We start from the raw sequence: 18,549 nt of genomic DNA on the forward strand, positions 1-18,549 counted from the left end.
CCCAGGTAGGAGGGGGTAAGAACAGCACTGAGGAGACCCAGGTAGGAGGGGGTAAGAACAGCAGCACAACAGGGATACAAGGGGACATTACAGCGAGCAGGCCAGTGGGAACACATGTGTTTTGAGGAGAGATTTGAATGATGTCAGGGTGTCTCTTTCAGTTCAGCTCAGAGCCCTAGCACCCAAGGTGCTGAGAGCCCTAGCACCCATGGTGCTGAGGCAGGAGGTCGGGACGGTGAAGACCAGGGCCTGTCCTCCTGGAGGAGGTCGGGGAGATAAGTGGGGGCCACGTTGTGGAGGGCTTTGTCGGTGAGCAGAAAGGTTGTAAGGTCAATACGGTGTTGAGCATTTAGTGCAATATTTGCTCTCTAATCTTGAGTCAGCCTCTACAGCTGTAGTAAGTTTCATAAAAAGCGTGCGAGCGGTTCAGGCTGTGTAAGTCAAACGTGGCGGAATAATAATAATAAAACTAACAATTGCAATAGGTTGCCTTTGCACTTTGTGCTTGGCACACTAACTAGGACTGCAAACAGCCCCTGAGGTATTCACAGCCTGTGCACTGCCACCCCCAGCAACTGCCTTTTTAAGTGATTCACGTCATGATCCAAGACGGGGGTAAAAAGACTGGTCTTATGCGACTCTGTTACACGTAAAGTCAAATTACACAGCGAGCCAGCAAAGGTTATTTTCCTACTAGAGGCCAAGGCTCCCGACATCAAAGCTAATCTTAGGGTGCTGGCATGCCATCAGACCACATACGGAGTTAGACTAGACACACCAAACACAAACACTAGTTTCAACAACGTAATTCATGTAAGCACCAACGATTCTGGAATGAGACCAACCAAAGTCACAAAAAGCAAAATAGTTATGCTGTGTGATTTCGCCAAGAAGACGTGTCAGCATTGATAAATTCTCTCTGGCCCTCTACCTGACAGGGTTAATGATGAGCTTTATAGTAGATTATAATTTGTATCCCAGAACCCCCAACAGATTTTCTAGGAAGCCACATACCTTTGACCTAGGGCCAAATAAAGCGTGTTTTAAAATGTTAAAAAGATGAACTACGTATTCATCTTGTGAGCGAACCATGACATAGAGGGTAATACAGGTAGAATAATGACTCCTACAACTAGGAGACTTGAACTCACCCAGCGTGCTACAAGGCCCGTCAACTGGTAAGGACGACTTCAAGTCCATAGGGCCGGACAGCTCAGACTCGGGCAAGCTCCCCCGGTCACTACTGCCTGACGTAATCAGACCAGCAGATTGATTCCTGACTTGTTCTGAAAGACAAATCAATAGAATTTGAATGGATACCAAAACATTGCGTTCTTGGTCTGCTCTGCTGCTTGCCACTCCTCGCTCAAATGCCAAAATGAATTCTGGGGTATCTGTGCTGCCAAGTTCCTACAAGATACCAACCGTGCATCCTGGTTAAAATGGGTGCGTAGAAAAACACTTTTGACCATTCATTGCAAAATGCAAACTTGGGACAGTACCTGAACTGCAACAGATGACGTATCACAAAGACCCAAGAACACAAGTACAGACAAGAACCCAGAAGGCCAAATGCATTTACAATCATAAACTTTACAATGATTGATCACAAGTGCAGGAAGGGCAAAATACTCAATAGTGACAGACAGCCAGAGGCGTTACTATAGGTAACCACAGTGCAGGCCCATTGGGGCCCGGAGCTCGGAGGGACCCGTGTTCTAGGCCCCACGGTGAGTGGTCTCATGGCCCAGTCAGGGCAGGTGCACGTGTTGGCAGGGCCTGGTGCTGGAGCACTGGTCGGCTAAAGTACCTTAGCTAAAAAGCAATTTTTCAGCATTTGCATATGAAGTACCTAACCCGCATTCCCATCATATGCTGGTTCTTTCCAGCTTCCACCAGTTAATTTATGAGTTGAAAAGGCGAATTGATCTCAACAGTTTGGGATTCTGGGATATTCCTATGTTGACTGCCAGTAATCCAATGCTACGACTTGACTGAAGTTGGTCCACAGTTGTCATTCACTTCCCTTTCCCAAGATTCTTTTATTTTATGTGAGGGAAAGACGTGACTATCGTGGTGAAAATTAGCGCTCCATCATTAGCGGCCATCAATCAGTCACTCAACCCTTACCCGTTACTGTTTTGGGGAATCCACGTGCAGAGGTGGAATAAACCATTTTGTGCTTGTCGATCACCATTTTGTGCTGTCTGGAAGGGGTAATACTAAACACAGATTTAGTATTACCACTTTAAAAATGGGTGTCAGGGGTTAAGGTGAGGGTTACCAAACTATAAAAGGTATCCTGTCAAACTAGCAATAACACTATTGAGCCAGGGAATACAGCAGCACTAAGTAAAACCCCTACCTCTCAAAAAAGGTAAAATGTATTCCACACAAATGCAATCCCGAGTGGATGATAATGAATCACTGGATCCCAGTGGATTAAAGGACAAAGAAGCTCCCCGCTTGTCAAAACAAAGCTGGCAGAGACCGTTTCTTTAAAAAGTAGATTCATGGTAACAACTCACCCACACCAGCAGGAGAAGAGATCAGACCCAGGGTGCAGCATAAGTGCTCGTCCCTCTTCCTCATACTTTCAATCATCACGTGACTTGCCCCTTTACCGAGCACCATGTCGATCAGACGACGTGCTCGGTCCGCTCTGGTCCTATCGGCCATCACAGATTCATTTTCCTCAGTAACGAACACTTTCTGCTGCAAAAGGTCATCCAGGAGACCTTTGATAACTGGGTCTGAGACTCTGTCCACAAATTTAGAACGGATCCTTCGAAGCTCCCCTGGAAGAGAAATAAAAAGGCACTATGAAATGACAATGAGCAAACACGATAGTTGATTCATTCAACTCTTCTTTATTGGGGTAAAGTTAAAACTGTTTGTTGATTCAACTTGTTCACTCACAACATAAAAAAAGTCCTTCAAACGAACAACCTTGATAGTTCATTTAAATGTTGTTTCTAGTTCAGAACAATAATTCTAAAAACACATGCCTATCATACAGCAAAATTCAACAGTTTGTTCCTTGTGAATTAAGATAAGCACAGCTTACCTTCCATAGTTTATAGTAACGTGGCTTTGTGCCGATCCCATATACTTTCGAATATACTTTGGCTTTTCCCTCACTCTCCCTTGAGGCTAACGCCAGATTTTTTTGTGGTTAGAATATTTTCTTTGACATTACGAATGACTACATTACGAATAGCGTCTATTCTATGACGTGTTTCATGCGTGCAGATTAACCATCATCAACAATCTAGTGTAGAGAATAATCCTATTTCCTATCACTTTAATATGTAGTAGAGCTTTTGTCCAAAAAAGATCCAGAGACCTTTAAAAGGGTTTACTTAGAGGAACCCTCTCATGACCTGCTGGTATCTTTACACTTATCTGCTTACATTGGTTTTAATCTTTTAGTTGTAGGCTGTAAGCGAACAGTAAACCAATATATTTTGGCTATATCGGAAAGTTTGGTGACATCTTTATATTATAATCCTTGTTTCAGCTTATCAATACATTGACAACTGGTCAACAATAGTATATCTTATTAATATGAAGGTTTTGGACTGATCCAACATGGGGCATGATCCAACACAGAGATTTCGATTCGTAAACTCTGCTGGAGCGCATTTCTCTCATGTAAAAATAAGAAAAATCAAAAAAAAAAAAAAAAACTATCTGGACAGTCTGATCACCACTGGTTTAATTTTTGAATTACAATTATTTGTACGACTGAGTTTATGCGGGTGAGCGGGAAGGCATCTTGAGTAAGGGGCGCTGCCCTGTGAAAGCCATAATCGTAACCTTGAATCGGCTAAATATAGGTTGATCTTTCATTATATTTGCCCCAGACTATGCTTAAATAGTGATTAAACAATGATTAAAAAGGCCTATTGTGATGGAAGTATTCTCTTGCTTCGTCTCACGCGCTGTCATTGTCGTTTCGCTTGCTCGCGCACACTCTAGAGATCATTAGCAATTAGCACAAATGTAGAAGGAAAACAAAATTCCTGTTATACATGCTCTTCATCAAGTTCATGTATGCTTGTTTTGCACCTCTCCTTTTTGATGACAATTATAATAATGAATAAAAGCTGTAAGCAGCATTTCACGGGTCCCAAGCCTAAAGCCGACCAATAAGAACCTGTCAGACCATTAAGACCCTAACAGACCATTAAGACCCTGACGCAGACCATGACGACCCTGTCAGACCATCAAGACTGTGACGCAGACCATTAAGACCTTAACGAAGACAATTAAGACTTTTGTTTGCATACAGTTGACAACGCTGGAATAGCATAAGCTTGGATCTGTTGATGGGCGAACAAAATTTCATGACCGTACGTCAAAAGGCTGAGGAGTTATGATTCTTTAAAGTTTTCAATTGATTGCTTTAGCGCCCCCTATAGTCCTATTTTGATTAACTTTAGCCCGGTTAACCTTGACCTATGCTTCTTTAAATACACAAAGTTTGGTGATGATTGACTCAAGTTAACCCCGCCTTTAGTCACCTATCATTGATTGGGCTAATTTGGATGTCCAGCCACCTTTTTGTTACAGGTTCTGGCTTTCCTAGGCATATTTGCTCAACATGAGGCGATACAAATGTCTACAGGAATTCATGACTGTAGAAGAAAAAGGTCAGACAACATGTCCGTCCAAAGCCTGCATTTTCAGTTAATTGATATAGCTCCCCCTATCGCCCGATCTGGGTAAAATTTGGAGAGGTTGCATTTTCAGTTTCCGTATTGGTCTGAATATAAGACAGCCTTTTTCCCCTCGAAATAGGTCCAAAAAAGTCGGGTTGTCTTATATTCAGGGTCTAGTATTCAGAGCGCAGCTTCTCTTCTTCGCCTATCCCTTTAAATGGCAATGCACATTCGCGGCCCCAGGTGGCGCCAAAAATTGGTTCCGGGAAGAAGTAGTCCAGCGTCCTTAACAACCAGCCTGTTACCGGTGTTTAAAGATGGAAAGACAGGCTGACCATTTAGAGACAAGTGGCTCAAAAGTGGGTCAGGTCAATCAACAACAGCGGAGGAGCTATGATGCCAATTTTTAAATAACGGTCGTCAATAAGGCAGAGTCAAGTAACAACTGCCAAGCTGCCAAGAAGTTCAGGGTCACGGAGTGTAACGTAAGAAGATGGCGAGCACGAAAACAGCGTCTCAAAGATGCCAACAGTCAGCGCAAATCCTACCGTGGTCCTCAAAGTGGTCGTTTCAGTGAGGTTGACCGGGGAGTTTTTGAATACGTCAGGGAAAAAAGAAGTGGAGAATGCCCATTACCAGAGCTGTCATCCAGCTTAAGGCCCTGGAAATCGTCAGAGAGCTCGACATCACTGGATTTAAAGCCAGCATTGGCTGGTGTTGTAGGATGATGCGGCGTAATGGACTGGCACTGAGACGGAGAACGAGTTTGGCCTAACACCTGCCGTCAGACTTCGGAGAGAAGCTGCTTTCATTTCAGCGCTTTGTCATTAAGCTGAGGAAGAAGCACCCCTACCCACTGGATCAGATCGGCGATGCTGATCATACACCCGTTTATTTCGACATGGCAACATCGGCAGTGATGCCAGCAACGCATTATTTAGTAACGCGTGACTGGCCTCGGACCACTTTTTTTCAGTAACGATCAATCTAATGCGTGACTATTTCCAAACCAGTAATCAGATTAAAGTTACTCATCAAAGTCACTGTGCGTTACTATTTTTTTAACTGGATTACCGATTGGCGTTGAGAGCGATGGAGTGGTGTGTGTGTCTGTCTGTCTGTCTGTCTGTTTGTGTGAGAGTGCGTGTGTGTGTGAAGCGTAAGTCTCCAAAGACTTCAATCTATCAGAGGCGAGTGTCGACCTTGACTCTCCAGAGACCGCGCCACCAGCTGTTATTAGTGGTGGAATTAGTCGCGCGGTGCTGTGTGTGTGTGTGTGTGTGTGTGTGTGTGTGTGTGTGTGTGTGTGTGTGTGTGTTGCGCTTGAGCGACGGCAGCTGAGAGAGCGCGTGGGAGAGCCTCTACGTTATCGCCAGAGAACTAAACCCACGGGGAGGTCCGAGCAGCTCGAGCGCTAGAACGCGCTGTTTACGTCACGCACGTGGAGATGCGTCCGGTGATCGCCCCGTAAAGTGTGCAGTGATATTTTGTCTACGCATCAAAAGTTGGCGGAAGCGGTTGAAAGCTGTGTGTCAGTGTGTGCGACCAGGGCCGTAGCACCAAATTCTGGGCCCTATATACAAGCGGTACTGATGGGCCCCCCTGAATTCCCCCACCAGCCCCCTGCACAGAATTGTTGAGGGGGGTGGGGGGGGGGGGGGGGTTGGAAGAACATTGTTGACAGGGGTTGGGACAAAAAGTTACTATTGGCAAAACCGGTTGTAATTTTTTATTTTGAGGCGGCAGGGGGTGTTAAAGCTAAATGTAACTAATAAAGTAACTTGTAATATAACTTAGTTACTTTTAAAATCAAGTAATCAGTAAAGTAACTAAGTTACTATTTTAAGGAGTAACTAGTAATCAGTAATCTGATTACCTTTTCAAGGTAACTGTGGCAACACTGAACATCGGTGACGGTACATAGAAAGGGAGAAAAGTCTGTTAGTGAAATCAACGGGCAACGAGAAGAGCCGCGTCACTGTCATGTTGACATGTCTCGCTGATGGCATAAAACTCTCCCCGTATGTCGTTCTGAAGCGTAAGACAGTGTCAAAGGACCCAATGCCAGCTGGCAATATCGTGCGCGCCCAGGAGAAGGGCTGGATGGAGACGGGGCTTGTAGTGGACCGGCTAAAGGTTGTGTGGGGCGCACGCTACGGGGGACTGAGGAAGAGGAGGAACATGCTCGTTTTGGATGTGTTCCGCGGACATCTGACTGAGCCCGTAAAAAGTCAGGTGCGAGCAATGAACGGTGATCTTGTGACCATACCAGAATGACAAGCCAGCTACAGGTGTTGGACGTTGTTGTGGACAAGCCTTTCAAGGATAACCTGCGAAAGAAATACACAGAGTGGCTCCTGTCTGGCAACCACGCACTCACACCGACTGGGAAAACACAGAAGCCGTCAGTCCGTCTACTGTCTGAATGGATCCTGCATGCATGGGATGCTGTTCCCTCAGAGCATCATCCGTGGTAATGTTGCATCTCCATTGGACGGCAGTGAGGATGACGCGCTTCAGGAGGAGCCGGTGGAAGCGGAGCAGCTGGGGAGCGATGACAGCGGGCAGAGGACATGTGTGTGTGGGATAGAGAGACATCGCAGGAGAAGTTTGGCGAATTTTAGTTAACTTTAAATATGTGGCCTGTATTTTCTCTGTTATTTAAAAATGTTCGCAATGTTGCTTGATTATTGCTTGATATTAATATTGAATCATACTGTACATATTTTGCCTTGAAAGTGCCGTGGCCTTTCCCGGCATTATTATTATTGTCATTAATATAACAAGTGTTTAATTCACTGTGTTTTTAATATTGTTATTTTAAAATAAAATGAAGTTCTTTGTTCTGCAAATCTGGTCTGCAAATCTTTTTTTCTAAATGTTTGTGTTGAAAAACGGGGTGTCGTCTTATAATCAGGGTCGTCTTATATTCGGACCAATACGGTAATTGTTCTACCGCTCCCTATAGCCCGAAAAGGATAACCCTAACCCTAACTTGGAGGGGTTCATTTTGACCCATGTGCCTTTGACTACACCAAGTTTGATGATGATAGGTTTAAGTTAACCTTGCCTTTTGGCATTAAGTTAATTTTGGAAGAATTTGAGCCTCTGGTGGCCATTTTGTTTTGTCAATCAACTTCATTTTACTTGACCAGTTGGAACTTTGGTCCCCAACAGCGACTAAGTTGGTCCCGCTCAAATCAAACATTTGTCTATGAACTGTGGTTATTTTAGTCACAGGCCACGCTCATTTCGATGCCACGCCCTAATTGAAAGACCATAGGAGTCCATTTTAATGTTGATAAAAGCATTTAAGTCTTTACTCATTTTAAACCACACCCTTTTAAGAAGTCAATGGCTCCTGGGTGCTTCAATCTTTATTGTACAGACCTCGTCATTGGTCCATAGCTGTTATGTGCTAATGGATTTTTGTCTAAGTGAAACCTCCTTAGGGAATTTAGTCTTTTTAACAAAGTTCAAGATAGTCGTAAATCTATCCAAATAAAGTAATAGGTTCTTCAGGCATATTTGTGCACCATGAGGACATGCATGTGTGAACAAAGTTTCATGACTCGTCAAAGCGGTTATGAGACATGTTTGTCCAAAGTTTGCATTTTTGGACTGTTGCTATACCGCCACCTTTGGGCCCATCAGTGTAATATTTGCTCTCTGTTAATCTTGAGTCAGCTTCTACAGCTGTGTGCGAGCGGTTTAGGCTGTGTAAGTCAAACGTGGCGGAATAATAATAAAAACACTAACGATTACAATTGGCTGCCTTCGCACTTTGTGCTTGGCACCCTAATAAAAACACTAACAATTAGAATAGGTTGCTTTCGCACTTTGTGCTTAGCACCCTAAAAAAAACACTAACAATTACAATAGGTTGCCTTCCCACATTGTGCTTGGCTCATAATAAACTTGAGCACACCATATCCCAACCTTCCAAAACAAAATCTTGTTTTAGGGTAAATGATAACGTTGGTTAAATTATTTGGGAAAGAACAGCTGATACAGCGGTAATAAGTTGTACTTTTAAATCAATGCATCCGCAAACACCGTACAGCAAACACATATTTTCTTGACACAGACATCGTGTACAAGCCCATAACTTTTAGGATGATGAGTATTCTATCGTGAGAAAACATTGTTTTACCGTGAGAGAGTGCTGAAAAGAAAGAATGAAAGTCGGCACGCGTGTGTGCACCTATCCGTCTAAACACACGCAAACTAAACACATAACGCATAATACAGTCCATGGCAATGTATATTAACGGGGGGACACATGCATATTATGAACACAAGTTGATAACGATAATGTATACAATACTGGTAAGAAACAATGTTTGTCAATGTATTGCCTCGCATCATTAAATAGACCCACAATTGCGGGCACAGGACCGCATATCAGTTTGCTTTGCCAAAATTTATGTGTGAAATAGGCCATATTATTTGGCCATAAACTGAGCCATTTGAAGTTTGAAATTCATGTGGTCATGCATCTGTCTCACCGGAGACTGCAAAGGCGCTGTGAAAATATCAACTCCTCAGGTTCAAATGCGCTCATGGCTCTTAAAGGGGATGGGAGATGGCACTCTCATTGGTTTATTGCATGTTACGCCCAAAACACACCTACGGGTATTCAGACCAACCCATTTTAGATTTGCGTGGGGCGCAAGAGTCATTTATCCGCCGGTATAATAGCAAGAGCGCCAGAGATCCGCCCACAAAGCCACTTCCGTTTTAGGTTTCTCAGTTGCGTTTCAGACCGCTGAAATAGATGTCATTGGTGTCATTTAGTCTGAACACAACAAATATTATTCTCCTATTGTTCTTCAAAATGTGTATTTCTTCTCTGTTTTCAAGATAAGAGTCTCTTACGGCCCCTCCATTGTGTCGGCCAGTTCCTCCTGGTTCATCTCCATCAGGCAGAGCTTTGTGATGTCCACCACTCCCTCTATGGCGCGCCTCCTCTGCTCCTCGTTCTTACCATCCACCTCCTCCTCCCTCTGACTCTCTGAGCATTGTGGGTCCTTTGAGAAGAAATACGTCCAGAGCTTCTTCATCTCCTTGTCTAGGAAAGCGTGTGCGTTCTCCTCAGCCCTCTGGAACAGAACAAACATCAAGGAGAACTTAACTCTGAACTCACTGAGGACATCTGAAGCATCTGTCCTGGATTCACATCCGCTGGTCTAAAGAGGGAAGCCTGGAGACTATGAGCACCACAAGAGATGCTTTCTGATGTTCTTGTAGAGCTGAAGTCAAATTTCTTGGTGGACATTTACACACCTTGATCAGCCCTGTTCGATGCTGCTGTTCAGACTGAGCACTGGTAACCTTTGACCTCTCCTGGTGTTGTCTGTGGAGAACACACACATACACACACACACATACATACACAAACAGACATTATATTTATCTTCTCCACATCAGTACCAGTCGAGTCTGATCACAACCAACTTGTCTGTGTCCATCGTCTGTGTAGGAGCCTGCTATACTTTTCATCTTCTGTTAACATAGTTTATTGTTTCAGGGCTCGCTCTAGAGGTGGAGTGAAGTCCTTGAAAACTCCACAATAAAAGCCCACCACGCCACTAACCTGACCTCACTGCAGTACAGACTGAACCTCCACTATAAATGTCTACTACATGAACCAAACTGACCTGAATCCAGTACAGACTGAACCTCCACAATAAAAGCCCACAACACCACCAATCTGACCTCACTGCAGTACAGAATGAACTTCCACAATAAGGGTTCCTGGACCAGAGGTTCCATAGGAAACGCCCTCAACACGGTGGAACTAGTGATGATGTTCTGACCCATATTCCTTTATTCAGACAGGTTCTCTCTCTGAGATCAATGTCTCTTTTACAGCAGGAACCTGGAAACACTTTAAGAATATCCGACCAATAATCTAAAGAAAACATGACATTTAGTGAGCTGTACCTTAGTTTCTCCGTGATGAAAACATGTGCTGCCCCGTGTCATAGGAAAATATAAAAGCACAAAAGGAAGGAAAGGAGGATCCGTTGAAGAACAGATTCAGGTGTTAACCAAAGCATAAGGTAAATGTTCAGAAACGAGAAAGAACATTAACACAGTTCTACAGGCGTGTGCGTTCTCCTCAGCCCTCTGGAACAGAACAAACATCAAGGAGAACTTAACTCTGAACTCTCTGAGGACATCAGAAGCATCTGTCCTGGATTCACGTCCGCTGGTCTAAAGAGGGAAGCCTGCAGGCTGTTAGCTCCACAAGAGATGTTTTCTAATGTTCATGTAGAGCTGAAGTCAGATGTCTTGGTGGACATTGAGTCACCTTGATCAGCTCTGTTTGAGGCTGCTGTACATACTGAGCACTGGTAACCTTTGACCTCTCCTGGTGTTGTTTGTGGAGAATACACACACACGCACACACACACACGCACACGCACACGCACACGCACACGCACACACACACACACACACACACACGTGATGGGACATTGGTACTGTTAGGACAAACTGCTCTCCAGCTCATCATCGGTCTCTACAGAAGAAGCTCTGTGAAGGGTTTCTTAACGGGACCAAGAGGCCATGAGACACGGAGGGAGGCTGTACCGCCCTCTGGTTCAGGACTGTATATTGTAACCCTAATATACTAAACGTCTCTGTAGATGTACTATAACATGTTGTACAATACAATATATCAAACACACAATAACAAAATAGAATCCCAATTTTTCATGCAAAGAAAAAACAAAAACAATTCGGGAAGAAGTTTGATAATGTTAGGCTTTGTGTGAGGCCGCTTTGTGATCTACAGCCCCTCGCTGTTCTCGACGTGAATGATATCCGTCCCCACCACTCTGTTACAGACATGGCGATCCCTCTGCTCCGCTTCACCGCTTTTTTCCAAAGGGAGCATAACAGCATCGAAGGAGGGGGAAACCACTATAAGTCGGGGCATGGGTAGAGATTCAGTTATGCCGGTGGGGAGATTGTCGGTCTTGTCCAAGCCAGTCGCAGGGAGCGTGACGTCACATACGAGACATGTAGTCTTTCTCATTGTGTTTTCTCTACAGCCTTTAACTGAATAATTGCACAATAAACGGTCAAACTCTTGACATGAAAAATAATCAATTAAATCCACAAACAACATATGTGTAATCCAGGGCATATATAGACTGGGAACAGAAAATAATTACTTTCTCTCCATTGAAACCCATTCATATTTTCCGATCTCATAGGTCCAATGGGGGTCTACCGGAAGGGGCAGACTTACGAGCTCTATAAATGCTCCGAGATCGGAAATTACGTCAAAAGTGCAACTCCGAAGGCTGGCGTCCGAGGATTCAAGAACGCACCATAACAATAAGCTGTTATAACTTTTATATCAGCCAGCTGTTAGCCTGCTCTAAACCATCACACTAATGATAATCTGTTATAACTTTATATCAGTCAGCTGTTATCCTGCTCTAAACCATCACACTAACGATAAGCTGTTATATCTTTATCTCAGCCAGCTGTTATCCTGCTCTAAACCATCACACTAACAATAAGCTGTTATATCTTTATATCAGTCAGCTGTTATCATGACCTCACATGGGCCAGCTCTACTACAAGAGACCAGAGCTGAACCTAAACTACAACCTCGTTCCTCCGAACCCCCCCCCAAAAAAAAATCAACGGAACGAGCTGCACTTTATATTTCTAATTTATTTTCTCCTATTTCATTTAAGTAATAACATAACATTGACGTTCATTGCAGAAAAAAGATTTAGCTTGAAAACAATGTTATTTTATGAATTTATAAATGTCTTGTACTGTGTATAAAAAGCATTGCTTCTGTATTTAATCACTTATACTTTGTTATTTAAACAAGCAATGCCTTTAAAAGAAGGCAGTATGAACCATATAATAAATATTATAACAATTATCCTACAATGTAAAAGAAATATTTCTTTCGTATTAATCGTATTTTCTATTACGTGATTCAAATGCGTTCCACCCCTAACGGTTTCATAACTTATGAAAGTTATGAAAGTAAAAATGCCAGTGAAGGAACGGATGTTGAAGAGTTTCTAAAACAGGTTAGTCAGAGAAAAGGTTTGGAATTCGAGAAAGATCGAGTTGAGGGTCCTTAACGCGGAGAAGGATGTAGTATGGAAGTAAATCTGTGCCATCGGGTTTTGAAAATAAAAACACATTGAATTATAAGCACTGAATATTTATGCATTGAAATAACCTATCTGAATTTTTTGCCTCTGAATTTAACTCTTTACATTTTCAATTTATCATATTCACCTTTATTTTTCAATGTTAAAAAATTCAACGGCAAAAAATTCAACGTTAAAATATTCAACTCAAATATTTTCAACGTCCCAAAATTCAGTCCGCCAAAGTCACCATCAAAATTCAATGTACGAAATTCAGTGTTAACATCCGGGGACCCAAGAAAGAGCAATCGATCCTAGATGCTAGATCGCGGTCAAACGAGTGGGCGCGTCATTCTCGTTGGATACCTGATTCTCACGCGGGAAGGCATAACAGATTTAGCCATGTCCAACGGAAACAGCAGCAGTAATGGTGCTTCGGTGAGTCCATTTTTCTATATATATATGCCATTAGTATGGGTTGTTTCTGTAAGATTCAGCAATGGACAATACTAACGGACACTTGTACATAAGAAGGACGTCGAATTGAAAAATAGGGGTAGTTCGGAATTTTGGACATAGGACCTGATTCTCAAGTTAGCCTTGGTGATCTTTATCATTGGAGACTAGGCTAGCGCAAGTCAACGGGCATACTTTGATGCTGGTTTATAACGTCTTTATTGAAGATTTCAGGGGTACAGTTTAACAGTCAGGTTTAAAATGTGTAGCGCCACTAGGGGGCGCCGCCCTCTTTTGTTTGGTTATACGAGATAACGTGGAGTGAAGTAGTGCGTGCTCTTCCGCTCTGCTAGAATAAACAGCAATATACGATCGAAGTCTCCCTTTTTGATATGAGTTATTTAGTAATAACTCATATTAAGACTTTCCACCTGTGTGTTAAATATATATAGTGCTGTGGAGACCTGGCGTGGTATGGTGAAAAGCTTATAGTATACTAAAAGTACCGTGAGGAGACTCTCGCATGTTGCCTCCTTCATGCTAACCCTGACCTACACCATCGCACGTTACACAGTATTGTGGATAGACCAATTGCCTCTATCAAATAATGCTCCCACTGCAGATTCACGTTATTTTACACCACTACTCACCCCATGTACATTGTTTATGCTGTTTATAACGTATATATTGATGATTTCAGGGGTACAATATGTGCAATGTATGTAATGTAAAACTTCAAGAAAAAACATAAATACTCAATTAAACTAAATAAATAACTAAATAAAAGTGTAGCAAGAATTGTTAAAACTTGTATATATTTGTGAATGGGATTATGCATGTGTGGGTTTATATATGCAATAGCTAATAATTATTCCAAATATCCATTAATACAAACATTTTATTTTGAGATAGGTTATTTCAATGCATAAATATTCAGTGCTTAGAATTCAATGGGTCTTTATTTTCAAAATCCGATGGCACAGATTTACTTCCATAGCTTTTATTGATTAATATTTAGGTCTATGACTGCAGCAGATTTCAGCTGTAGATGCATCAATTGAAATATAGACTGTTCTTAAAGTCATAAGTTTTTTATCTATTGCTGGTTTACATTACATATTCTTTTTTCTCCTTCTCTTAGGAAATGCTGCTTAGTCACCTGTTAGAAAGACTCCGTTCTCGATTGGAACATATTCTGGGTCGCATGCCTCTGGATCTGGACTACTTGGAGTTCACTTGCACACAAGAACTTGTGTTTTTAAATGCTGCATCCTCTGAAATTGCTGTTTGTCCATCAATTTTAGATGCACTAACACAGCTATACAGTGAAATCAATTTAGAAAAAGAAAAAAGGAAGCAACATGTTTCAGTTTTGCAGTTTGAGGAAGGGCCAGCTGGGCGCCAGCGAATGGTCATATCCCCAGACTACCTTCGCCAACTTCTCGAACTTAATCTGTCGGTCCCTTGTATTGCCAAACTCTTGGGGATGTCAAGAAGGACAGTTTACCGGCGCATGGCTGAGTATGATCTCTCAGTAAAGGCACTATACAGCACCATGTCAGATGCAGAGCTGGACCAGTGTGTGAGCGAGATAAAATCCCGACAGCCTCACTCTGGATACCGAATGGTGAAGGGACTTCTGCAAGCCAGAGGACTGAGGGTGCAGTATAACCGTGTCCGAGCGTCCATGCACCGTGTTGACACCACTGGTGTCATCTCCCGAATGGTCCATTTAGGATGTATTGCTCGACGGACCTATTCAGTTCCAGGTCCCCAGTCGTTGATTCATATCGACACAAACCATAAATTGATTCGGTAATTATTTGTAAAAAAAAATGCAAGTGAATTAAGATGTTTTTGACCTTAAGCAATGTAAGCAACTGTTCTGTTCTCTATTTTAACACTTTTTCATACTTGCAGAATGTACAGTTGACAAATTCTGCCTTTTACCTTTCAGCTACAACATTGTTATCTTTGGCGGCATTGATGGATTTTCCCGTAAGGTAAACACAGTTGTCAGGACAAAGTGTACACATTTTTATAATCATTAAATAGTTGAGTTTCTCATAGGATGTAATTGCATTTGTGCTGCAGATAATGTATCTTGGTGCAGCCTCCAACAACCTAGCATCAACTACCCTGGCTTTCTTCCAACAATCTGTTGAGAAGTTTGGGTTTCCTCTCAGGTAAATGTATACTTTAAATTTTACTTTTTGAATTTATTTTTTATAGTACAGTACAACCAGTGGAAGAAAGTAACTACGTCCATTTACTCAAGTGCTGTACTTAAGTAAAAATGTATTTGTACCCTGATTTTTCCTCTACTCTTTCACTTTTCTCTTCCTCACCATCTCCTATTGTGCCCTGTAATCGGTTTATGTGCCTACATATTTTAAATTGAATGAAGTCATGGAACATGACAGTAAAGTTTTGAATTTTCATTGAAAAGTAGGTAAGAACCTTATATAAAAACTCTGTTAGAGGGAACAAACCACGACTTTTAATACTTCAATACTTTTAAACACATCAATTTCATAATACAAATTTTTACTGTAGTAGTTCTGAATACTTTTTCAACCTGAGTACAACAGTGCCCAACACTACTATCCCACAACAATAATTTTAGACTTGAACTGTTTTTTTTATTCAGATGCTCAACCACTCTTGTTGCACTGTTTTAATATCCAACCAATATACTGTAATCAATAGTACAGGAACTGTATGTTTTTGTCTATCGTAGGGTACGTGGTGATCATGGGGTGGAAAACGTGGATGTTGCACGACTCATGTTTACAGTCCGTGGCACTGGGAGGAGCAGCTTTATATCTGGGAAGAGTGTTCACAACCAAAGGTTTGTTCAACAGAATAAATAATGCTAATTAACAGCTGCCACCCCACTGATGTCACATTTGGGTACAAACGCAGTATGTAACTATAATTAAATTGTATGCATAAACACAGTATAAAGAAAGGTCACATCAGGAATATATTTAAAAAATAAATACATGACAATCAATGTTTCCTGTTGATTTGGGGATGCAAGAAGTTGAGTGGAAGGTCTTTTTTAATATGACATTAATACTAGTTAATTTTCATAATTTTACAGGATTGAGCGGCTGTGGAGAGACCTGTGGGTAGCTGTAACCAACATTTACTACGATGCTCTCCACTACCTTGAAGAGGAGGGCTTCCTCAGCATTGACAATGCTACACACCTCTTCTGCTGCCACTTTGTGTTCCTTCCACGCCTGCAGGATGACCTTGACACTTTTCGCAGTGGTTGGGACAATCATCCTATTAGAACAGAGAGCCAGATGACCCCTAACCAACTGTGGGTGCTGGGTCATGCACATCACCCGATTCCTGGCCCAGATAACACAGAGGTACGTGCAAAATATGTGATTTTAATGAGTAGTCTGGTTCTCGTGTTTAAGCAATTAAATTAGAATCCAAGAAGACATATGTGAAAATGTGCCCACTGTTTATCCAGATAATACTGCATGAAATTCAAAATTATTCTGTTTTTAGGGTATGGACATTCCAGAAATTGAGTGGGAAAACAGTGGACTTCCCCGTGATGACCACTCAGGCATCATTGTCCCAGAAACAGAATGCCCGCTGACTGATGACCAAATGACATCTTTGAGACATGCAGTTAACCCAAGAGCTGCATCCCAGTCCTTTGGCTGTGATATTTACATTGCCACTGTTCAGTTTTGTGAACAATTTCTTTCCCTGTGAAAGAACTGAATTGAGATTTGCATAGAGACATAAACCAACTCAACCTGGCTTAAATAGGCCATGTCTGTCATGTAACTGTCATTTTTTTGTATCGGAGCAAATCGTTTATCGCTGGACTGCCCACATTAATGAGGCCCGTTGGTTTTGTTAGCGGGCTCCAAAAGATGAAGGTCGTCATTACGTCTGGACTGGAATGATCTTGATGTGGAGCGGGAAAAAAAAAACATTTCAAACCATCTCCCGTGGCCTTCTTGACTTACCTCATTTCAACAGTTGTGATAACTTGCCATGCAAATCAAATAACATTTATAAAAGGTGAAAAAGAAATGTAAATATTTTGAGTTTTACACTTTTGTTAACACAATTTTAAACTGGCTTGCTTTTTCCCCTCTAATTTATAGATGAGGGCTGTTGAAACATTTAACAGTTTACGTTCACTCTTTTTTTTAAAGCCAAATTGTGTAAAACCTAATGGATGTTGTCAAAGCTTTGATGTGAACACTGATTTAGGAGAAACTGTACATACTTTGTGTTCCCTGAATAAAAAAAATCCAGATTTACTACACAGCCTCTGTAAACAGCCACGAACCTGTCTCGGTGTGAGGAGGCAGAAGCACGATACGCCCTTTCTAACTCTCCGGTCAAATTGTCTGATTGAAATTTGCTAATAATTTGTTGAAATAATAGTCTGCTGACAACGCCCCCTCCTATCGATGCCGTAAGTATGCGACGAGATGCCCTCTCTGTGATGACAGCTCTCCGTGGCTACGAAGGATTGTACTTCTCCACAGCCGTCAAAGTCCTCATGCGATATGAACGACATTTATCCAGAGTGGGCCAAGCACGAAAAAAATTGCCTGTGTGATCGCTGTCTCTATTGTTTTGTGTGATTTGACCGGCAGTTGGTCTGCTTATAGGTCGGAATGAAGCGGCCACCGATTATTGACAGGATGGGTACTTTATTCTACCGGACTCGTTCGCTTCTTCACTAGACACACACGCTACCGCTCGCTCTCCTCGCTCGTCCTCACTCGCTGACGTCACTCACACACAAACATACGCACACTGCCATTGTCGCGCACAAACATAGGCTACTCGTAACGCTATGCCTCGCGACGTTCATGACGTTCATGTTTTTTCGCCTCTATTGAAAGTTAGGCTATTAAACATGTTGCATTCTATACGGCCTGATTATGTCATTATTTTTAGCTACATAGCCTAATAAGAAGCGCTTATAGGATATTTGACTAAACAACCAAACTAGTTGAGGGTTTTTGCCTACCTGCAAGTATCCTCCAACTGCAATCTTTGGTTATTTATTAATTAATTTAGCTATACTTTAATAGTATTCTTTCTGTTCGAATCTGTGCAAGCATCCTCCAACTGCAATCTTTGGTCATTTATTAATTAATTTAGCTATACTTTAATAGTATTCTTTCTGTTCGAATCTGTTCAGTGTTCCAAATGATTTGTTATTAAATGTTACATTAAGTTAATTGTTATATAAGCGTTGTTTAAATAAAATGCTTTTTAATTTAAAAAAGATTGTGGGC

General features: G+C 42.0%; 1 protein-coding gene and 1 long non-coding RNA gene across 4 annotated transcripts in view; one reads left to right on the forward strand and one right to left on the reverse strand.

Moving 5' to 3' along the window:
- LOC307074326 (NLR family CARD domain-containing protein 3-like) overlaps positions 1–18,549 on the reverse strand; it is a 44,747-nt gene that overhangs the window by 18,856 nt on the left and 7,342 nt on the right. For 2 of the 3 annotated variants that reach the window (XM_079734422.1, XM_079734420.1), the window contains exons 2-5: positions 9,951–10,020; positions 9,543–9,766; positions 2,529–2,798; positions 1,152–1,286 (exon numbers count right to left, since the gene is read on the reverse strand). In XM_079734422.1, the coding sequence (XP_079590548.1) occupies positions 1,152–1,286; positions 2,529–2,679 (286 nt within the window). In that variant the 5' untranslated portion in view covers positions 2,680–2,798; positions 9,543–9,766; positions 9,951–10,020. Of the gene's footprint in view, positions 1–1,151; positions 1,287–2,528; positions 2,799–9,542; positions 9,767–9,950; positions 10,021–10,610; positions 12,786–18,549 lie in introns of those variants that run through there. The other variant, XM_079734421.1, reaches the window with a different exon arrangement.
- Positions 15,387–17,025, forward strand: LOC307074343. The gene is made up of 4 exons (XR_013811783.1): positions 15,387–15,441; positions 15,996–16,106; positions 16,362–16,638; positions 16,784–17,025. It is a non-coding gene; the product is annotated as an uncharacterized lncRNA (long non-coding RNA).

Source organism: Pollachius pollachius (assembly GCF_949987615.1).
Source record: "Pollachius pollachius genome assembly, chromosome: 4".
Taxonomy (NCBI): Eukaryota; Metazoa; Chordata; class Actinopteri; order Gadiformes; family Gadidae; genus Pollachius; species Pollachius pollachius.